The sequence below is a fragment of the Rhinopithecus bieti genome, unplaced genomic scaffold (genome assembly GCF_001698545.2).
Source record: "Rhinopithecus bieti isolate Rb0 unplaced genomic scaffold, ASM169854v2 scaffold_63942, whole genome shotgun sequence".
Lineage (NCBI taxonomy): Eukaryota > Metazoa > Chordata > Mammalia > Primates > Cercopithecidae > Rhinopithecus > Rhinopithecus bieti.
Window position 1 is genome coordinate 463535 of NW_016824266.1, and position 24066 is coordinate 487600.

Genomic DNA, 24066 nt, shown 5'->3' on the forward strand with positions numbered 1-24066 from the left:
GTGATTCTCCTGCCTCAGCCTCCCAAGTAGCTGGGACTACAGGCACGTGCCACCATACCTGGCTAATTTTTGTATTTTTTAGTAGGGATGGGGTTGCACCATATTGGACAGGCTGGTTTTGAACTCCTGACCTCATGATCTGCCCTCCTTGGCCTCCCAAAGTGCTGGGATTACAGGTGTGAGCCACCGTGCCCAGCTGAATAATTATACTTTTAATTTTTGAGATCACCTTCCTAGGAACAAGTATACCTTTTTAGTACAGCCAACTTTTATTTTTCCATTGCCTCTAAGTTAAAAAATATTTGCATTATAATAGTTCACAGTGTTTCACAGTAAAGTAGTTTCAGTAATTTTCTACCATAAACAAGGCAGACTTTTAAAAACAAAAGAGTCTCTTAGAATCCATTCAAGCTGTCAGCATCATCCACACAGTAAAAGCAGCTGAATAGATCATAAATATATTTGTCAACCCTTGGAGCCTACTAGTGACACATACATATTAGCTAGATACGTGGTGGCGCCAGAGAAGTGCTCAAGAAAGGCAGTCCATGTCCTTGTGAGGTGTAACTATCTTTCACAATGAGAATAAGCCAGCCATGTCTTTGTTTCCTGTGGATTTGTATCTTCTCCCGGAAGAGGTGAGAGCCTACATCATAGGCCCACACTGAGAGCAGGCTGTACCCCAGCCTGACCATTCCCACTCTTGACATCTGCTTGGCAGAGAAGATACCTGGAGATAATTTTGCGAAAAGTAGAGCGGAAGTCTCGGTTCCGGTAAGCATAGACAATGGGATTGACAACTGAATTGGCATGTGACAGAAGAATGGCCATGTTCATTGCCCACTTGGGCTTATTTTTACCCTGAGCAGGCTGGAAAAGAGTGACACAGTTAACAGCATGCACTGGTAGCCAGCACAGGGCAAAAATCCCCACAATCATGGCCAGTGACTTTGCTGCATGGATCTCCCGCTGGAGGGTAGTCCTCGAGTGGTCCATCAGCTCAGTGCGCTGAAGCTGCCTGCAGGCCACCATGAAGATCTTGACGTAGATCACCAGCATTATAAGCAGTGGGGGCAGAACACACCCAAAGAAATTGAAATACACCATGTAGCTCATGGGGACCACATTCTCAAAGAGACACTTCACGAGGCAGCAGCTTTCATTTGTGGTTCCATCCCAGGGTTCTGTGCAGTTGGTGGCACTGTCTTTACTGTTCCACCCCAGGAATGGAGTCAATCCGATGCCAAAGGCAAGGACCCAGAGGACAGCAATGACCCCTCTTGCTCGGGTCCCAGTGACCAAACTTTTATACCTGTTTAAAAGAACACCATCTGGTTATGGTCAGTTTATAGTGCTCTGCAACCACAATCCAAGACCCCACCTCCTCTTTATTTCCATGACCGTTTAACAACCTCTGAAGTTCACCTTCCAGGGCACTATGGCCTTTACCCTCAACACTAAAGACATGCAAGCAGGGATGAGCAGCTTTGCTCTAGCAAACTCAATGAGATCTTCATTCTTGACTTAGTAACTCCTTTCTGTTTAGTGACAGAGGATGGCCAATGACAAGAGGTGGAGAAACCTTAAGGGGGTACTGTAAGTCCTCACTTAACGTCCTCAGTAGGTTCTCGCAAACTGTGACCTAAAGTATATGTCATAGGAAGTTAACTCTTGTTTGTGTTGTCAAGTTTGGCCTAAAGCTGCCTCCTTACATATTTTAAATTCAGCCTAAAGGTTTCTCTGTACATCGTGGACTCTAACAAGTGGGGGTGTAAACAGACTAGCCTGCACTCATGCCAGTCCCCAATTTTTGACCAATCAGATTTGGCCAACTGTTCGAACCGTGTTCAAATAGGGTAAATGCCGAGCTATAACCAATCCAGCTGTTTCTGTACCTCACTTCCATTTTCTGTATGTCACTTTTCCTTTTTCTGTCCATCGCTTTCTTTTTCCTGTCCATCAATTATCTTCCACCACATGACTGCACTGGAGTCTCTGAGCCTACCCTGGCTCAGCAGGCTGCACAATCTGTGAATCATTCTTTGCTCAATTAAGCTCTTTTAAATTGAATTCGGCCGAAGTTTTTCTTTTGACAGTATCAACTGTGGTAAAACTGGCTTTGTTATACAGTGCATCATTTTGCTTCAAGTCACAGCTTCCAAGAACCGATCGACTTTCTATACTTCCTAATTACCCAGGTACCACCCTCTGAGTCTAGGTCTTCCATAAGGTATTGTTCTAGGTCAGCAGTCCCCAACCTTTCTGGCACCGGGGACCAGTTTCATGGAAGACAGTGTTTCCACAGACCAGGGGTGGGGGTGATGCATTAGATTCTCATAAGGAGCACACAACCGAGATCCCCTGCATGCCCAGTTCACAATATGGTTCAGCTCCTGTGAGAATCGAATGCTGCCGATCTGACAGGAGGCAGAGCTCAGGCGGTAATGCTTGCCTGCCTGCTCACCTTCTGCCGTGTGGCCCAGTTCCTAACAGGCCACGGACCAGTACTAGTCTGTGGCCCAGGGGTTGAGGAACCCTGTTCTAGGTGCTTGAGATACACCAGTGAACAGAGCACACAGAGATTCCTACTAAATTTTAAGACTCAAGAGTCTAGCGGGGGTAAACATAATAATAAACAAATACAAGTTAGTAAACAGTATGGAGATGTGTGTGGTATGAAAAATGAAAAAACAGAAAGATCAGGATGGGCAGGGCTGCAGTTTTAAAGAGGCCAACATCATGGATAAGGTGACACTTGAACAAAGGCCTGAGGCAGTAAGCACTGGAGTCAGCACCACCTGTGGCTCCAAGCAAGGATCTTTCTGGCTTCCCACAAACACCACAAGAGATTTACCTAGGACTATGGGCAGAATCATTTCTGAATACCTCTGCAGACTGCTGGAAAACAAGAGTCTGGCAATGCCCCTGTCTACTGAGAAATATTTGGGAAATAGCAAATATTAAAAATTTTTGGTCCTCTTTAAGCCATTAGATCAGGAGTTTGAGACCAGCCTGGGCAACATGGTGAAACTCCATCTCTACAAAAAAATACAAAACTTAGCCAGGCAGGGTGGTGTATATCTGTGGTTCCAGCTACTCGGGAGAATGAAGTGGGAGAGTCAGGATCACTTGTGCCCAGGAGGTTGAGGGTGCAGTGAGCTGTGATTGTGTCACTGCACTCCAGCCTGGGTAACACAGCAAGACCTAGTCTCAAAAAAACAAACAACAAAAAGATGCTAGAAACCACTGTTGGGGATACCAGTACAAAGGGACAAGGTCCTAGTCCTTAAGAGGTTGACCAGTATCCAGTTGAGGGATAGGACATGTATCAGATAAGCAGGCTCTATGACAAGTGAGAATGAGAGCAGCCACCTCTGCCTAACAGGTGACCAAGAAAGGAAGTGACCTTATAAGAGCAATATACCTAATATACTTTTTAGATATTTTGCTATAAACTAGTCTATCCATAGTTTATAGCAAAGGTATAAATTTTGTTAACAACTGGTCCATAATACATATGTAATGTATAAATGAACATAATGTATTAAGTAAATGAAATAAAAATCCTCTGTAATCTCTGGGAAAAAACTGGGAAATAATTTGACTGACATTACCTGAAGACTTGCCTATTTATTTCCTTTACCTGCAGTGTAAGACGTACACTTCCCAGCATGGCCACAGAGCCCTCCAGCCTCAGCTCCACACGTCCAGTGTCTGCCATTGTTGACCAATGGCTCCCTCTGGCTCATGCTATTCTCAACATCAGACAAAGCATGTGTTGCTCTTATAAGGTCACTTCCTTTCTTTTTTTTTTTTTTTTTTTTTTTTTTTTTTTTTTTTTTTTTTTTTGAGATGGAGTCTTGCTCTGTCACCCAGGCTGGAGTGCTGTGGCCAGATCTCAGCTCACTGCAAGCTCCGCCTCCCGGGTTCCCGCCATTCTCCTGCCTCAGCCTCCCGGGTAGCTGGGACTACAGGCGCCCGCCACCTCGCCCGGCTAGTTTTTTGTAGTTTTTTTTTTAGTAGAGACGGGGTTTCACCGTGTTAGCCAGGATGGTCTCGATCTCCTGACCTCGTGATCCGCCCGTCTCGGCCTCCCAAAGTGCTGGGATTACAGGCTTGAGCCACCGCGCCCGGCCCACTTCCTTTCTTGGTCACCTCTTAGGTAGAGGTGGCCACTCCCATTCTCCTGCCCCATAACTCACTTGTCATAGAGCTGGCTTATCTGATACCTGTGGTGTCCTTCAACTGGAATGTCAACCTCTTAAGGACTGGGACCTTGTCCCTTTGTATTGGTATCCTGAGGACCTAGCACAGTGCCTGGCACATAGTATGTTCTTAATATGGCCATTACAGGCCAGGCATGGTGGCTCATGCCTGTAATCCCAGTACTTCAGGAGGCCGAAGTGGGTGCATCACTTGAGGTCAGGCATTTGAGACCAGCCTGGCCAACATGGTGAAACCACGTCTCTCCTAAAAATACAAAAATTAGCTAGGCATGGTGGTGGGCACCTGTAATCCCAGCTACTCAGGTAGCTGAGGCAGGAGAATTGCCTGAACCTGGGAGGCAGAGGATGCGGTGAGCCGAGATCGCAACATTGCACTCCAACCTGGGCGACAGAGTAAGACTCCATCTCAAAAAAAAAAAAAAAAAAAAAAAAATGGCCATTACAAATACATTCATCATTTATTATCTGACTTTATTAAGCAGCTTTAAAGAAAGACTCCACTTACTAGGAATACTTGAAGTTGCAGCCTGGACAGGCAGAAGAACCAGTAGTTTGCTGAGGAAGTTAATTGAGGTCTTGCCTCATAATTTACAATGATCTCTAATCTTTTCTACTCCCTCTTAGCAACAGGCAGCTCAATCATGGGCCCCTGTACTACAGAGGACCTGCTGGGCTCAGTTTTTTCACTGAAATTGTCTTGGCCAGTGAATCCATCTGTTTCCCACCTCATTCAGGAATGTAAATTTCTTCCTTGAAAAAAGTTGTTCTTTGCCATTGCCTCACTGGAGGTGTGAACAACACAATTAGTCCCTGCAGCATAACAAGGAAGCCTCCCAAAGGCGGAGCACTAAGAATCACAGAACTTCAGGTCCATGAGGCAGCCCATGCAGCAGCCTGCCCTTACTCCTCCTTTGTTCACAGGACTAAGCTGTATCGAGTACAGCGGGTAACAGATCAGCTCTGGGGGATGAACTTATATCTGGGATAAGGAAATGATGGCACTTCCATTCTCACGATTGGTCTAGCAGATCCATGAAGTGGTTCTGGCCAATGAGACATACAAGGACATCTGCTAGGGGACCTCCAGGAAAGATTTTACTTCCTGATGAAGAGAGAGGGACCCACGAGGAGGGCTCTGCCCCATGCCCATCCTTTTCTGCTTTTGATGCTCTTGTGGAAGGGTGTGATGCCTAGAGCTGCAGCAGCCACACTGTGACCATGAGGGACAAGCCTGGAGACAAAGCTGATGGCAAAGCAGAAGACAACAATAGAGCTTGGATCCTTGATGACACCTTTGAACCACCTGACTAACCCTAGAACCATCATGGCTCCGTATTCTGGTTTCAAAAGATAATTAAATGTTTTGATTGCTGATAACACTGTGAGGTACTCTTTTAACGCAGCCAAACTGGAGAGGACTTTTATCTTTCTAGTCCAAGCTCTCTTATTTCACAAATAAGAAAAGAAAACAAAGAAAAGAAAAACAAAGCTAATACACAAACCAAAGACCAGAAGCTAAATCAGTACTCACAGGTCTGTGTTCCTTGCACTATGTCATGCTGCCTCTTTTTTTTTCCAAAGCAATATTATATTTGGCGTACCCTGTACATAGAGGCTCATTCATGGGAGTGGCTTCCCACGAGCGTTCAGAACAACAACTGGAATCCACCCCATCTGAACTTCTCATAACTGCTGGATCCTACACATGTGCAAAACTGTCATGCCTTGTCTTGGATAAGGTAAAAGCAGCTAATTCAATCAGTGGGGCAGCTGGTCACTGCCTTCTCTGTGAACCTCCATCACCACCACTCTCTTCCCTATTGGTTCATTAGTTCATTCGAAGAGTTTTTCGTTTGTACCACACATTCTGCCAGGCACTGGAAACACAATCACTGCCCTCGTGGAACATAAGCTAATGGGAAAGACATAAAATAAGTAAACATATAAATCTGAAACTATGAATTGGGATGGGTTCTGCCATACCAAAAAGAATTGGATGCGCTGATAAGAGAAAAATGGAGGCCTTGGATACAGGATGTCAGGAAGGCCTTTCAGGCAGAAAGCTAAAGGTTGAGGAGTGAGAAATTTGAAAAGCAGAACATTCCAGGCAGAGAGAACAGCATGCACTAATAAGGCTTTCATGCAGGAAAATGAGCCCAAGATGAGGCAGGGGCCAGTTCATAGACACCAGGACCCATGGAAGCCTTAAGCAGGGATGGTACTGATTTATGTTGTAAAAAGGTCACCTGGCCAGAGTACGGAGACTGAATTTTAGGGGAGCCAGAAGAAAAGCAGAGAGATCAGCTAGGAAACTATTTCGGTAGTTGGCTCGAGAAAACGTCGGCTTGGGCCAGGGTGACGGCAAATATGATGGAAATGGATATACGCTATGGAGGCAAAACCAACAGGTCTTGAAGATCAATGGGTGCAGGAAGATGAAGACTGGAGGATGATTCCTTAGGGTTTTCCCCTTATGCGTTTGCATTTCCTGAAAGAGAGGATTAAAGGAAGAGTGGGATAAAGATCAAGAGAATGGTGGATGTGCTCGTACTGCTGAAAATGATCAGTAGTGAAGATGCAGGGAAAAGGGACAGATTATTATCATTATTTTATTTTATTTTTAATTATTATTTTTTTTTTTTGAGATGGAGTCTTGCACTGTCGCCAGAGCTGCAGTGCAATGGCGTGTCTCTGGCTCACTGCAACCTCCGCTCCTGGGTTCAAGCGCGATTCTCCTGCCTCAGCCTCCTGGTAGCTGGGACTACAGGCGCCCGCCACTCACGCCTGGCAAATGTTTTTTTTTTTCTTTTTTTTTTTTTTTTTTTTGTATTTTTATCAGAGACAGCGAGAGAGAATTGTCCAGGATGGTCTCTATCTCCTGACCTCGTGATCCGCCCGCCTCAGCCTACCAAAGTGCTGGGATTACAGGCGTGAGCCACTGTGCCTGGCCAAAGGGACAGATGATTAAAGGAGATAAGAATGGGAGGAGGTGAAGGATGCAGGGTCCAGGGCACGTGGGGAAGACACTTCCTCAGCTGTAGTGGAAGGAAGGACAAGAACAGCACCAGTACACGGAGTGGGACAGTTGAGTCGTGAGAAGATGGGCCAGAATCTCCTTCAAGAACTGCTGTTACCTCAGAGAAGGATGGAGAAAGTCATCAGTTGAGGTAGGGGAGGAACCACATGACCAAACCCCAAGTTTTGTTGACAGATGCCTGCAGACCCTCCCCCAGGTGTCCGGACGGCTGGCACGGCTACCACCGCCTACACACCCGCTCTTTGAGCAGATCTGGGCTGTGGACCTCTCACATCTCATCAAACTACGCCTCCTAAGGTGAGAGCTGCTATCTTCAGTTTACAGATGTGGAAGCCACAAGGCTCAGAAGGGCTACCTCATGTGCCTGCTGCTGCTAAACTGCAGTCAGGACACAGACCTCATCTAATCTGATTCCAATTTCGCCCCAAACGGCCGTTTTCCTGCATAGCAATCTACAGCTCTTCCATGTTCATCTCACAAATTCCAGCTCCCTCCTCCGCCTGACCACACAGCCGTAAGTCAGCGGCTTGAAGACTTGAAGGAAGGGGTTTCTGCCACCCTCCTGGGAGGCAGTCCTCAAGGACAGCAAAAAGAGGCGTGCTGGAGGACATAACCAGACCCCTCAGCACAACCTCTGTAGGAAGCGGAGTGTTCTCTGCGATGTTACAGTATGTGTGTACAGTCACCTCGAAGTATGTACACACGGGGTTGGTTGCAGGACCCCCACGTATGCCAAAGTCCTCACATACTTAGGTTCCGCAGTTAGCAGCCCTCCGTATACGTGGGTTTCACATCCCAGGAATACTGCATTTTCAGTCACGTTTGGTTGAAAAAATCCAGTACAAGTGGACCTGTGTAGTTCAAACCTGTGCCGTTCAAGGGTCAGCTGTGTTGGCTTTGGTCCGCAGTTCCTGGCACATAACTCCCATAGCCCTTGTTACTTCTCCCCAGACAGGCCATGATAACTAAAAATATATCTTCCTCTGTCTTTCTGTCTTGGAGCTGTCCATAAAGAAATTCTCTGACCTACCTTGTTTGATTGTGACTCATAAGACCCGCATTTCAGAGGGGGTCCTGCCCCTCCCCTAGAAGAAGCCGCACAGGCCAAGAAGCATCAGAACAGATAGGTTTTGCTGAGTTTCCCCATTCAGCCTGTCAGTCTGAGATCATGCCCTTTTCATCCACTCACATTTCCACCTGGTTGTCCATGCTTGAGTCATGTCTATCCAATGAAGAATCCAAAAAAGGGCTACGAGGAAATGGTACGGAGAGCTTCAGGACAGCCAAACACATGGAGGTTCCTGAAGGGTGGTGCACCCAAGGAGGGCATGGAAACGCCACGCTCCTCCTCACACCTCACCTTCTGTATCTCTTCATCTATGTCCTTTGTAGTATCATTAAAAACATTTTTTTTATATATTTTTTTGAGACAGAATCTCGCTCTGCACTCCCAGGCTGGAGTGCAGTGGTACAGCTGAGGAAGTGTCCTTCCCCACGTGCACTGGACCCTGCATCCTCCACCTCCTCCCATTCTTACCTTCTTTAATAATCTGTCCCTTTGGCCGGGTGTGTTGGCCAGCACTTTGGGAGGCCGAGGTAGGTGGATCACCTGAAGTCAGTAGTTCGAGACCAGCCTGGCCAACGTGGTGAAGCCCCGTCTCCACTAAAAATACAAAAATTAGCCGAGTGTGCTGGCGCATGCCTGTGATCACAGCTACTCATGAGGCTGAAGCAGGAGAATTACTTGAACCCAGGAGGCAGGGGTTGCAGTGAACTGAGATTGCACCATGGCACTCCAGCCTGGGCGACAGAGCAAGACTCCATCTCAAAAAAAAAAAAAAAAAAAAAAAAAGGCAAGCAGGTGTCCCCGCACTGGGCAGGACACTGGAAGGAACGCCTGGGGACTCTGGCATCTCAGGAGGGCTCTGGTAACTGCCTGCCATCCTGCCATGTCCTCTCCTTTCCCACTTCCTGCTGGGCCTCTGTCCTCTCCCCAGGCCTCTCTCCCTCCCCGGCCCCACCCCTTGCTGCAGACTCTGCCTCCCTCCCTGCACTCCAAACACCCTCAGGTCTGCATGCGCATGTCCATCTTCCCAAAACATTCCTGAAGAGCATGGGCCACGTCCTTCCGTTCACCAGCCCGTGGCAGTCACTGCTCTGCTGCAGAGGTCACTGAGCATTGCAGTGAGGCCAGGGAAGCAGGACAGCCGCCCCAAGTGTAGGAGAGTGGATAACAGGCGACTGAAAAGTGAATACAGGAAACACAGGCACCTTTATTATTCTAAACAAGGCAGAAACAATCCCAGCCTTTGCAGACCCACACAAAACGGGGGTTCTGGGAAAGTCCACACTCCGGGAAATGACTATGCCCCACCACTGTGTACGAAGCTGTGCTCTGATCCATCCATTCGTCTTATAAGGAGTTCATTAGCTAAGGAGATTGATAGAAAAACAGTCACATGGAGGGAATCAACAAAAGGAAACAGCGTGAACACTGAGGTTACATAAGGAAACGGGGAACCGCCAAGGCCTGCATAACAAGCGCTGGCCTATTTCTGGAGCAGGGTCTCCTCCTGCTGGCTCTGTGGCCCTCAGCTCAAACCAGGCTTAGAAATCAATTCCTAGTTCTCAAGGTGCTCCTAGTATAGATCAAGGGCAGCTACCTGGGGAATGACATTGAGCCTGGCCAGTCCAGCCACAGGCTGGATGAAGCCTGAGCTTCCCATCAGAAACACTGGCCCCAGAACCCGCCTCCAAGTTGCTGCTGAGGCTTTTAACATAAGACGGAATGTGTGCAAAGCACTTTATAAACGCAGATGGCTAAGTAAATGCACACAGAGTTCTACTGTCGCTTCTTAAAAGTGTTTCCTGTTTGTTTTAGGGACGTTTCTTCCCTTTATAGTCTATCTAGCTCACAAGTTTTAAATTCCTCTGAAATACATACAGTTCTGCTATAAAGCAATATATGCATTCTTAGAAAACCTCACGTTATCTTATTGCACATAATTAACAGGACTTCTGTGAAACATGGGGCTAGAGCAGACAACTCAAACCTACAAAACGTTGTCACTAGAGCACTAACAAAATCTTTTGGGCCACCCAGGCAGGCAGCTCAGTGGGGCGAGAGGCTGCCACCGTGAGTATTAAAACTGCATCAAAAGAGTCAAATAGAAAGCCTGGCAAACTTTAATTAGAGCAAGGCTGACAGGTGCCAAGACAGTGCAGACGAAAAAGGAGTTCTAGGCCGAGGCGGGCGGATCATGAGGTCAGGAGATCAAGACCATCCTGGCTAACATGGTGAAACCCCGTCTCTACTAAAAATACAAAAAATTAGCCGGGCGTGGTGGCTGGCGCCTGTAGTCCCAGCTTCTCAGGAGGCTGAGGCAGGAGAATGGAGTGAACCTGGAAGGCGGAGCTTGCGGTGAGCTGAGATCCGGCCACTGCACTCCAGCCCGGGTGACAGAGCAAGACTCCATCTCAAAAAAAAAAAAAAAAAAAGGAGAAAGGAGTTCTGAGCCAGGGGGCTGTTACTAAGTGGGGCCTGGAGGCAGTGTAGCCTGCCACGGCCAAGACCCCAACAGGCTAGGATGTGGCTTTCTACAGGAGTGCCAGCTGCAGGCACTGGTTTTTTCTTGTTCCCAGGAGCCCACAAGGCTGACTGCGGCAGAGCAGTCAAAGGGCTTTTTCCTTTCCTGCTGAAGACGGTCATTCTCCTCTCCCTATTCCATCTCCTTTGCCTAGGCAAAATCACAGGTGAACCAAAGCAGTGTCTCCATTACACCAACATCCTTCCCCTGCTCACCTGCCACGCATTAATTAATTCACAGTACAGAAGTTCACATGGAAGCAGAGTAGCTTATCTGCCCCTGAGCTCTCAGGGCAGCTCATGACCGCCCAGAGCACCTCTTCCGTGTACCTACCACACGACTGCATTTTCTGTCTCTTTCCACTGAAGGATGAGCTCCTCCATGGAACAGACTCACAGCTGTATCCAAAACACCTAACACTGCCTGGCAAGCAAATGGTGAGAGAAAGCCTGAGTTTATAAGAAGGGAACAGAGGCCGGGCGCGGTGGCTCAAGCCTATAATCCCAGCACTTTGGGAGGCCGAGACGCGGCGGATCACGAGGTCAGGAGATCAACGACCATTCCTGGCTAACACGGTGAAAATACAAAAAAAAAAAAAAAAAACTAGCCAGCAAAGGTGGCGGGCGCCTGTAGTCCCAGCTACTCGGAGGGTAAGATCCAGGAGGAATGGCGTAAACCCGGGAGGCAGAGCTTGCATGAGCTGAATCGGGCCACTGCACTGCAGCCTGGGCGACAGAGCGAGGACGCCAGTCTCAAAAAAAAAAAAAAATAGCACTATTAACAATTAAAAAGTAAATTACCTTTTTTTTTTTTTTTTTTTTTTTTGAGACGGAGTCTTGCTTTTTCGCCCAGACTAGAATGAAAGACTGGGCGTGTCTTTCATGATCTCAGCTCACTTGCAACCTCCCGCATCGCATGGTTCAAGCGATCTCCTGCCTCAGCCTCCTGAGTAGCTGGGATTACAGGTGCCTGCCACCACGCCTAGCTAATTTTTTTGTATTTTTAGTAGAGACAGGGTTTCACCATGCTGGCCAGGCTGGTCTTAAACTCCTGACCTCAGGTGATCCCCCCGCCTCAGCCTCCCAAAGTGCTGGTATTACAGGTGTGAGCCACCGCACCCAGCCTAAAACTCATCATTTTAAACCTTCCCACAAAGAAAACTTTAGGCCCAGATGACTTCGCTAATTAATTCTACCAAACATTTAAAGAACAAATAAAATCATTCTTATACAAAAAAGAAAAAAGAAAAAAAAAGTAGATACTATTCGATTTTACTTATACAAAGTTCAGGTCTAGGAACGGGAAGCAGGCTTCTCTGCCATCTGTGTCCTGAGAGCAAACCACCTTGTCTCTGCAGACAGTCATAGCTGTAGCCAGGACGTGAGTCTGAGGAAAGGAAAGCATGTGCCTGCCCACTGGATAGCCAGGTTTGGTCACCAGAGGTTACTTTTAGGCTGAGTCTTCCCAGGAGGCCCTGGCCCTGGGCTGCTCTGGCTCCTGCGGGGTTCTTGTCTACTCCAGCCAAGTTCAGACATGTCTGAATTCCAGTGGGGGACCTGGCTGGGCCTGAGCTGAGCCCACCTGCCTTATGTGAAGGTGGCTGGGAGAGATGCCATTTGTCCTTCACAGTCACCTAAGAACAACAGATGAGCAATGCAGGTCGCGGTCAAGAAAGGTGGCAGCACTCCCAACCAGCTTCCTATGGCAAGAAGAGGCAATCCAAGGTGATCCACCAGTGATTCAACCAGTTGAGGTAAGGGTAGGGGCTAGAACCAGGTCTCCCACAGTTCCCCTTTGGGACTGGTGATTCTCATGCACTGTTTTCATGGATCACATGGGACACAGAGACAGCCCAAAGCTGCTGGGCTCCAGACTCTGATCTCCTTCCCATAAAATAAGCAGCCCCTGAGACAAAGGGCTCCTGCCTGGAACCAGACCAAAAGAGAACAGGAAAATCTGTCCTCTGCCCCAAAAGTGCCCTCCCATGGCTGGGGTCACGGAACACTGCCTCAGATGTGACATTAACTGTCAAAAGCATCAGCCACCATAAACACAAGCTGCCAGTGAGAGGAGGACATGAGAAGGCACTTGATTGATGTGGTGTCTGCCAGGTTTCTCCATCATAACTTTCCCATTTTAATTAGTAGGTATCTTGTGGTACGTGTCTGGGGACTGTAAGTATCTTACTCTTCATCAAACTCTCACCTATGAGTTTTAGCACCTACTGATGATTCTTGCCTGAATCAGTTCTTACTATGGCAGTCGCGAAATGGTGATTTGCTTAACTCATTCCTTCTCATTAATTAGACGGCATTCTATTGTAAGCAAGAGTTCTTGTAATTCACTATTTTTTTTAAGGAAAAAAACCTCCTACCTCTGTTTATTGCTAGGGCCCAGAAAAAATGATACTCCAGTAGCACTGAGCAAATCTACCCAAATCTTGGTTTCTATATGCAATTCTCCACTAAAAGGAACCAAGGCTCTTTGGAAAACGGCTAGTACTCAAACTGGAAACTATAACGTGAGCCTGGAATACCTTTCCATGCCAAAATATAAGAAAGTGCTCAAAAACAATGGGAACACTCAAACAGAAGTGGCCTTGTAGGCCCTCTGTCACTGGCTGAACTTGGGCATCAAAATAAATAACAGGGGCCGGGCGCGGTGGCTCAGACCTGTAATCCCAGCACTTTGGGAGGCCGAGGCGGGTGGATTGCCTGAGGTCAGAAGTCCGAGACCAGCCTGGCCAACAGAGTGAAACCCTGTCTCTACTAAAAATACAAAACTTAGCCGGGCATGGTGGCAGACACCTGTACTCCCAGCTACTCAGGAGGCTGAAGCCAGAAAATCTCTTGAACCCTGGAGGCAGAGGTTGCGGTGAGCTGAGATCGTGCCATTGCACTCCAGCCTGGATGACAAGCGTGTAACTCTCTCAAAAAAATTAAAAAAATAAAATAAAATAAGTAAATAAATAACAGGAATGGATTATAACTCATTTAATGAAAATAAAATTCCGTAAGTCCATACTGACATTAATAAAATAAGGAAGGGCAAGGAGAAGCTAAAGCTTGTCTTTACAGAAGAATGCAAACTGATAAATGTGGAAGGAATGAGGAAAAAAAGAAAATTACCAATTTTTGTTTTGTTTTGTTTTGTTTTGTTTTGTTTTGAGACACAGTCTCGCTCTATTGCCCAGGCTGGAGTGCAGTGGTGCGATCTCGGCTCACTGCAACCTCTGCCTCCCGGAACAATTCTCCTGCCTCAGCCTTCTGAGTAGCTGGGATTTCAGGTGCCCACCACCATGCTCAGCTAATTTTTGTATTTTTAGTAGAGACAGGGTTTCACCATGTTAGGCAGGATGGTCTTGAACTCCTGACCTTAAGTGATCCACCCGCCTTGGCCTCCCAAAGTGCTGGGATTACAGGCGTGAGCCACTGCATCCGGCCTGAAAATTACCATTTTCTAATCACCGTGGTTGCTGTGATTTGAATGTGTCCCCTGAAGTTCATGTGTTAGAAACTTAATCTCCAATGCAACAGTGCTGAGAGGTGTGACCTTTAAGAGGCGATCAGGTCATGAGGGCCCTGGCCTCAGGAATGAATTAATGTCACTATCATGGGAGTGGGTTCGTTATCTTGAGAGTGGGTCTATTATAAACGCAAGTGCAGCCCTCTCTTGCTTGCTCATTCTCTCACCTCTCTTACCCTCTCACTTTCTGCCATGGGATGATGCAGCAAGAAGGCCCTCGCCAGATGCTGGCACCTTAATATCAGGCTTCCCAGCCTTCATAACTGTGAGAATATATTTGTTTTCATTATAAATTACGCAGTCTGTGGTATTCTGGACTAAGAATGGACTAAGACGACAGTAATAACTCATTCAGGCAAGAATCATCAATGGGGAAAACATACCCTTACAGTGAAGAACCCTGGCAGACACAACCTTCACCATGTGATCAGATTTATACCAACAACGGGAGACACAGACATTGTGTCCTTCTTATTTGATGGACCGACTGAGGATGCAACATCACTCATGTAGACAGTATTGCCACCAAAAAGGTTTAACCTGAATGTAACCATTAGGAAACAACCAAACTCAACTTGAGGAACATTTGGCAAAATCACCTGAACTCAACAATGTTAATTTTTTTTTTTTTTTTTCCGAGAAAAGGTCTCACTCTGTTGCCCAGGCTGAAGTGCAGTGGTACACTCATTATTATATTAGGGTGATGCAAAACTAATAGCTACTTTTGCCTTTTTTTTTTTTTTTTTAGATGAAGTCTCACTCTGTCACCCAGGATGGAGTGCAGTGGCACAATCTCCGCTCACTGCAAGCTCCATCTCCCAGGTTCACACCATTCTCCTGCCTCAGCCTCCTGAGTAGCTGGGACTACAGTCACCCCGGCTAATTTTTTGTATTTTTAGTAGAGACGGGGTTTCACTGTGTTAGCCAGGATGGTCTTGATCTCCTGACCTCGTGAATCGCCCGCCTCAGCCTCCCAAAGTGCTGGGATTACAGGCGTGAGCCACCGCGCCCGGCCAGTTTGTGCCTTTTTTTTAATGGCAAAACCACAATTACTTTTGCACCAATCTAATAGCTCACTGTAACCTTGAACTCCTGGGCTCAACCAATCCTCCCACCTCAGCCTCCTGAATAGTTAGGACTACAGGCATGCGCCACCACACTTGACTAATTTTCTTATTTTTCATAGAGATGGAGCCTCGCTGTGTTGCCCAGGCTAGTCTTGAACTTCTGGCCTCAAATCATCCTACTGCTCGGCCTCCCATTACAGGTGTGAGCCACCACGCCTGGATGAAAATATTAATGTCTTGAAAGACTAAAACAAACAAACAAAACACTGAGGAACTCTTTCAGATTAAAGGAACATATTAAATGCAAGCATGACCTTTTTTTTTTTTTGAGACGGAGTTTCGCTGTGTCGCCCAGGCTGGAGTGCAGTGGCGCGATCTCGGCTCACTGCAAGCTCCGCCTCCCGGGTTCCCGCCATTCTCCCGCCTCAGCCTCCGAGTAGCTGGGACTACAGGCGCCCGCCACCTCGCCCGGCTAGTTTTTTGTATTTTAATAGAGACAGGGTTTCACCGTGTTAGCCAGGAGGGTCTCGATCTCCTGACCTCGTGATCCACCCGCCTCGGCTTCCCAAATTGCTGGGATTACAGGCTTGAGCCACCGCGCCCGGCGCAAGCATGACCTTTTAATAGAACCTGGATTTTTTAAAAAGAACAACTATAAAGATATGATTGCATAACTGGGAACATCTGACTATAGACTGTGGTACCTATTACAATTTCTGAATGTGGCCAGGCACGGTGGCTCATGCCTGGAATCCCAACACTTTGGAAGGCCGAGATGAGTGGATCACCTGAGGTCAGGAGTTCACGACCAGCCTGGCCAACATGGCAAAACTCCATCTCTACTAAAAATACAAAAATTAGCCAGGCATGGTGGCGTGCACCTGTAATCCCAGCTACTCGGGAGGCTGAGGCAAGAGAATCGCTTGAACCCGGGAGGTGGAAGTTGCAGTGAGCTGAGATCGCGCCATTGCACTCCAGCCTGGGTGATAGAGCAAGATTCTGTCTTAAAAAAAAAAAAAAAAAAATCGGAATGTGATCATTGTGCCAGTGTATGTGTGTGAGAGAGAAACCAAATGTAGCAAAATATTCATAATTTGTGAATGTAAGTGAAAGATATAGTAATGTACTGTTTTACTTGTGCAACTTAAAAGTTGTGAAACAATGTACTGTTTCAGAATGACTCATTATTTCTGAAACCACAAACTTCGTTAGATGAGTCAGATACAAATATGTACTATACTCATTCTGTAATTTTTTTAAAGTCCCTGCAATTAAAAAACTAGGTTGCTAAATGATTTCTGAAAATGCCAAATTTAGGGGGTATTTTATCCCTCTGTAACACTGCTAACCATTCCCCATCAAAGTCTCCCTGCTGGTTTTGTAGTAAAGCCAGTCCAGCTTTTCTGACTCTTCAGTTTCTCCTATCTCTCCTCTCAGGACACTCAATGCGGGATTCTTATCTTTAGGCAACAAGCTCATCGGTTCAGAGCTAATCCCACCCCCGAGTATACACACACAGAGACGTGTTCATACATTTGCATGCACACACATACTGCCAACTCTTAAATATGTCACAAGCCAAGCCAGTGACTGGACAATGTATGGGGAATAATGAGAAAGTTTAAATGGAGAAGGGAAGAGGTAGGAGTAATGAACGGTGCAGGGCTCCCATAGAGCAGGAGGAGTTGGCTTTAGAGCCAGCTGGAAGAACTAGCAGCCCCAAACTCCCCAAGACTCGATCACTACTGCATCTTTCAACCTGCAGGCACCTTAAACACAACCTAGGCAACACCTTCCCAAAGCCCCCCATCTTCAGGATGGCATCACCCAGGCGACTGGAAATCTGGGAGTCATCCTGGAGTCTTCCCTCTCCCTCATGTCCACATCCAACTGAGTCACCAAGTCCTCTTGAACCTGTCCCTCTGTGCCCTGTCTTCTAGCCAGAAGCACACGACTATGTGCTATCGATTAGATCCGCTTGCCAGTCACGCGCACTGACTCGTCACGGCTCCACGACTGCAGATCTCACACACATCAGTTCCACTCAGCCTGGCCCTAACTACCCACATTTCTAGGTGTCGCTCACTGATTGTGGCTCCAGTGCCCATCCGTGGTTCTCAGGACTCTTTCCTACATGATTTCACCTGTGGCTCCCCTGCTCCAGACTGCTGAACTCCATAGCTGGCATCAAACATCAGCCTTCTCTGGTACAGAAACTGTGGTTCTACGAGTCTCCAATATCTGTAGAGTCTGCCGCCACCTCCATGGCCTCTGTCCTGGTCATGCTTTTTTCCTTCTCATCTGGATGGCAAGTGGCTACCCTATATCATCTTGTCCCATCCATTCCTTCCTTCGGCTGTCCAGTAACTTTTAAAATGCAAACCTGACCACATCAAACTCCAGATTAAAATCCTACCTTGGCATTCCAAGTTCCACCTAATTCTCTCTCCTCACAAAATCACATTTTAATGACAGTAAAGACACACAGGCTGGGTGCAGTGGCTCATGCCTGTAATCCCGGCACTTTGGGAGGCCGAGGTGGGTGGATCACCTGAGGTCAGGAGTTCGAGACCAGCCTGACCAGCATGGTGAAACCCCATCTCTACCAAAAATACAAAAATTAGCTGGGCATGGTGGTGGCACGTGCCCGTAATCCCAGCTACCTGGGAGGCAGAGTCAAGAGAATCGCTTGAACCCAGGAGGCAGAGGTTGCAGTGAGCCAAGACTGCACCATTGCACTCCAGCCTAGTCAGTAAGAAAGAAACTCTGTCTCCAAAAAACAAAACAAAACAAACAAAAAAAACCACACATAATCATCCTAAAAACAGAAGTAGAGGGTGATAACAGCAAACCAGAGATTTTGATAAGTTTCTAAAAACAGAAGGTGGACAGGATCATCAGCATGAACCATGGAGCCCTAAATTGGAAACATGGATGGCCAGGATGAAAGGCTCCAGTCTAGCAAACAGCAGGGATCAGAATGGGATTAAGAAAAGAACAGGAAAAAAAAAAGAAAAAATAAATAATTTAAAATAATAAATACATAAATAATAAATAAATAAAGAGGGACGGCACGGTGGCTCAAGCTGTAATCCCAGCCGGTTGGGAGGCGGACGGTGGGACACGAGGTCAGGAGATCGAGCCATCCTGGCTAACGCGGTGAACCCCCATCTCTACTAAAAAAAATACAAAACTAGACGGGCGAGGTGGCGGCGCTGTAGTCCCAGCTACTCGGGAGGCTGAGGCAGGGAGAATGGCCAAACCGGGGGGCGGGCTTGACGTGAGCTGAGATCCGAGCCACTGCCACTCAGCCTGGGCGATCAGGGCGAGACTCCGTCTTCAAAAAAAAAAAAAAAAGAAAGAACAGATATCGAGAGGAAGACAGCCTATGGGCCAGCTTTGGGAGCTGTGGCATTGATCCCCTCCCCCTCCCACACTCTCCCCAAGCTGCAGCTAGAGACCTAGCCATAAAGGGTGGGGGAGGGGAAGAGTTTAGATTAGGTACACTCTGCCACACGAGGAATCTCAACCATGTGAATCTAAACAATGTTTTTCAAAGTCAATTTAAAATCCTTTAGTCTTCATCAAAAGTAAACATATGAATGCTAAAACTATTTAAAAAATAGAAGAACAAAGGGAAAAAATCAAGGAACTCTTCCAGAGAATGAGAAAGCACTGGGAACTCTAAGAGAACAGCGATCAGGAAAGGAGGGGACGCCCCCATCTGCCTATTAAGAATCCCAGAGGCGTGGCTCACACCTGTAATCCCAGCACTTAGGGAGGCCGAGGCAGGCAGATCGCTTCAGGTCAGGAGTTCGAGACCAGTCTGGCCAACATGGTGAAACCCCGTCTCTACCAAAAATATAAAAAATTAGCTGGGGGTAGTGGTGCATGCTTGTAATCCCAGGTACTCGAGAGGCTGAGGCAGAAGAATAACTTGAACCCGGGAGGTGAAAGTTGCAGTGAGCCAAGATCGTGCCACTGCACTCCAGCCTGGGTGACAGAACAAGACTCCGTCTCAAAAAAAAAAAAAGAATCCCAGAGGCGGCCAGGTGTGGTGGCTCTTGCCTGTAGTCCCAGAACTTTGGGAGGCCAAGGTGGACGGATCACCTGAGGTCAGGAGTTGAAGACCAGCCTGGCCAACATGGTGAAACCCCATCTCTACTAAAAATACAAACATAGCCGGACATGGTGGTGCATGCCTATAATCCTAGCTACTCGGGAGCTTGAGGCAGGAGAATTGCCTGAGCCCGGGAGACAGAGGTTGCAGTGAGCCCAGATCATGGCACTGCACTCCAGCCTGGTCAACAAGAACGAGACTCTATCTCAGAAAAAAGAAAGAAAAAAACAATCCCAGAGGAAAGAACAGAGGAAATGGAGAGAAGGAATTAATCAAGAAAATACAGTTTTCGCTTGGTATACACAGGGGATTTGTCCTTGGGCACCCAAGTACACCAAAATCCGCATCAAATCCTGAAGTGGGCCCCAAGAGCCCACTTCAGGAAAAGTTGCCCCCCAGTATACTTGGGTTCACATCCAGCAAATACTATATTTTCAATCTGCGTTTGGTTGAAAAAAAAAAAATCCATTTTAAGTGGACCCGCGCAGTTCAAACCCAAGTTGTTCAAGGGTCAACTGTATTCTTTGAAAATTTCAGAGCTGAAGACAGACCTAAGTCTTCAGATTGGCAAGGTTCACCTACTAGTGCCATCCTCAATGAAGGAGAAAAACTAAGAGTCACTATTTAGACCCAGCCTCACGAAATTTCAGAACACCAAGGAAAAACAAATGATCCCAAAGGTTCCCAGTGCAGAGATACAAGTTACAAGTAGTTACAAGTAAGAATCATTACGCACCAGACTTTGTGAGCAATACCGGGTGTTACAGCAACCCCTTCAGACATCTGAGGGAAAACAATTCTGAACCACAAGCCATCAACCAACCAATCATATGTGAGAAATAAAAACTTTTTTTTGAGACAGGCTCTCACTCTGTTGCCCAGGCTGGAGTGCAGTGGTGTGAACGCAGCTCACTGCAGCCTCAACCTCCTGGGCTCAAGCGATCCTCCTGCCTCAGCTTCCCAAAGGGCTGGGATTACATGTGTGAGCCATTGCACCAGGCCAAAAAAACATTTTTTACATATAAGAACCCAGAAAGTTTATCTCCATGTCTAACAAATATGAAATCCTAGAAAGAGAACACGGAATGCAGGAAATGCTGGAACCACTCCAAGGGCACAGTAAAGGAAGCCCTAGCAGCTATGTGGCACATGTAGAAAGGGGGTGAGGAAGCTCCGCATGAGGGTGATTAAGCAGCTGGCTGACCATGAGGATGTGGGAAGGCATGCTTCCTCCTTTAACTTTCTAATTTCCAGATGGGAAATGCTAATTTCCAGATGGTAAGCCTGAAGCAGGCTAAAATATGACATAATTTTGAGTAATGTCTGAGTAATGAATAGCATCTAAAAATAGGATCCTAGGCCGGGCACAGTGGCTCACACCTGTAATCCCAGCACTTTGGGAGGCCGAGGCAGGTGGATCACCTGAGGTCAGGAGTTCGAGACCAGCCTGGCCAACATGGTAAAACCCCGTCTCTACTAAAAATAGAAAAATTAGCCAGGCGTGGTGGCACATGCCTGTAATCCCAGCTACTCGGGAGGTTGAGGCAGGAGAACTGCTTGAACCCGGGAATCGGAGGCTGCAGTGAGCTGAGACCGTGCCGTTGCACTCCAGCCTGGGCATTGCATTATCCATCTCAAAAAATAAAATAAAATAAAATAAAATAAAATAAAATAAAATAAAAATAGGATCCACTTGACCTGGACGTGAGAAGCGCCTCCTCGAGAAGCATGGGCGTATGGGCAAGCCTGCATTCCCTACTCCACTCAGACTATTCCATCCCGGGGTGAACATGACAGATGCAAGTGAATCACCATCGTAAGTGCTCTTTCTCAGTTTCCAGTTTCCAGAAACTCTCTATGTAAAGTTCAGGAAATGTTTTTATAGAATAAAATGTAAATGGTATAGGCTGGGTGCGGTGACTCACTTCTGTAATCCCAGCACTTTGGGAGGCCGAGGCAGGTGGATCATGAGGTCAGGAGTTCAAGACCAGCCTGGCCAAGATGAGGAAACCCCATCTCTACTAAAAATACAAAAAAATTAGCCAGGTGTGGTGGCGGGTGCCTGTAATCCCAGTTACTCAGGAGGCTGAGGCAGAAAATTGCTTGAACCCAGGAGGCTGAGGTTACAGTGAGCTGAGATCGTATCACTGCACTCCAGCCTGGGCAACAGAGTGAGACTCCATCTTAAAAAAAAAAAAAAAAAATGTAAATGGTATAAACCTTAACTGCATAAAAGTCATAGTATAATGCAAATGTGTTCAATACACAATCTGTGCAGAGGAAGCCATGAGAAATAGTGGCTGCCTCTGACAGGCAAAGTAGGAAAGCAGAGATCCGAGACAGGTGTCATCTCCACAGCTTCCCCCTGTGCAGGGTCGGTTTCTTTACAGCAGCATGAGTTACCTTTCAAAAGGAAGACCTCATGAGAGGCAGCGCGCTCAGAGTAACAGCGCGGCTCACAGAAACCAGGAGCAGACCTGGGAAAGGAATGGGGGGACACGCTCTTCCTCGTTTTTCTTGACAATCAGCAGATATAATCTGACAGAAATACAGGCCGAAATGTCCACAGGAGAAAAATCAAAACATAACAGAAATTAAAGTGGGGCGTAGGGGAGAAGGCTGGCATGAACCACGGGCCTCGTGGCTCACAGTCGGGAGTCAACAGATTCTGCTTCAAGATGGCGGCACAAAACCAGGGCTCAGCCCGGAGCGCGCCTCGGGGCAAATGCCAGGAGAAATGGTCTGGGGGCTGCCCCCGGCAGAGGGACTGTCGGGGGGCTCTTGCTTTCCTTTTTGGGCCCTTTTGTACTTTTGATTGTTTACTTCTATGCTCACTGGTTGATTTCTAACTCAAAAAAATAGAAAATAATAAATGCGACTCCTTCATGGACTCACCAGCACCTTCAGGACAAAATCCAAACCCCTCAGCAAGCTCTAGGCCCTCCTCAAGCTGCCTGCTCCCTGGCCCGTCCCCCACCACAGCCCGAATCTCGTGCCCACTCACACCCACAAGGTGCAAAGCACCCAAGGTGCCAGGCCAGCTCAGGAGTCCCCCTGCTCTGGCGCACCCTGCACTCCCAGCTCCGCAGGCGCTCTCCTCCCACCTACCACACCGCTCAACCCTCTACCCTACAGAAGAAGCACTGCCCCTCAGCCCAGACTGAGTGGAAGCCTGCCCGCCCATGCCTGGGACAGGCTGTTCTCCACTTCAATTCTGTCCAAGAAGATACATTCGCTATTTGCCATTGAGTTCCCACTGCCCATGGTGCTGTCTCTGGCTGGTGAGCCTCAGAGTCCAAGAGCCTATCAAGTCAATACTTTAGGGTAGAATAATCATGGTTAAAGCCCCATTCTGGAGTCAGTAATAAATCTGAGGCAAAAAGGAAAGGCTGGGCCTCAGTTCCCCAATCCCAGGAAGGAGCAGGTGGCAGGAGATCCACAGGGCCTCGCAGCTGTCAGGCAAATGCTGTGAAATTCCATTCACACTGGCCGGGGCTTAGCTTTCTTCACTCATCCATTTGATGGGTTAGCTGGAGTATTCTTTGTCCAGGTAATAATTAAAGGGATCTAATCACAATTTGCCAGTGTCCTTATTCATCCACCACTAGAAGGGACCCCTCATCAAGGGGGTGTTTGGGGGTGACCTCGGGGTGTGCAGTCCTTCCCTCTAGCTGCTCACATGATGGTTAAGGGCTCCTGGGAAGATAGGCTGACTCAGTCCTGGCTTCCGTGTGACCCTGGGCTAAACGTAATTCTCTGCACCTCCATCTCCTTATCTGTGAGGTGTGAAGATAACTGTATCTGCTCCCATAGGGAGGTTGTAAAGATCAAAGGAGATTAGGGATGTAAGGTGCCTGGCACCCAGAAACGGCTTGGGAACAATGGCTGCCGTTCATAAGACTGAAAATCTCAATGACCAGAGTGGCTGAGGACACTTCCCCATATCAGTACCTCCAGGGTACACCCATGGTGTGATCACAAACTGACAAATGAGAAGAGTGAGACACAGGGATTGGGTCCTGCCCTGCACATGGTCACTGAGAAAGGAGCCAGGTGATCTGTAGTGGGACAATGTTGACTTTTTTTTCCTTTATCCTCTTCTCCAGACAACCAAAGGCAGCCACAGTCCTTTTCAGAATTCAGTGGAGATGTCCAAGGCATGAGGCCAGGCGCCGTTTCCCTGGCTGTGCTGCTCCAGGGCACCTGGTCACCTCCAGGCATGCAGAGCTGTTGCAGGCTGTGCCTGGTCTGGAGAGGAGGCCTCTGCCCTCTGGGAGCAGCTCCAGGCTCCGGTCTCAGGGCAGGGCCCAAGGTGGCTTGAGTTGGCCCTCCTTCCCAGCCTCCTTCAGAGGGAACCTGTCCACAGCACCCCAGCACACACCAAGTCCACTTCCATCTCCCCTGCCTTGTGGTTCCCATGTGCTCCTGATGACCGTCCAGCCAGGTCAGGCTGACTCTACCCTCCTGTCAGCCTGGACAGGGCCTTCAGGTACCCTCTGGATTG

The 24066-nt window shown here is 47.6% G+C and overlaps 1 protein-coding gene across 1 annotated transcript in view; it reads right to left on the reverse strand.

The window, feature by feature from the left end:
- Positions 1–246: 246 nt before the first annotated feature.
- Positions 247–24066, reverse strand: part of ADORA2B (adenosine A2b receptor) — a 30623-nt gene continuing 6803 nt past the window's right edge. Inside the window, exon 2 of the mRNA XM_017862224.1 lies at positions 247–1312. Coding sequence (XP_017717713.1) covers positions 652–1312 — 661 coding nt within the window. The 3' untranslated portion in view covers positions 247–651. The remainder of the gene's footprint in view (positions 1313–24066) is intronic.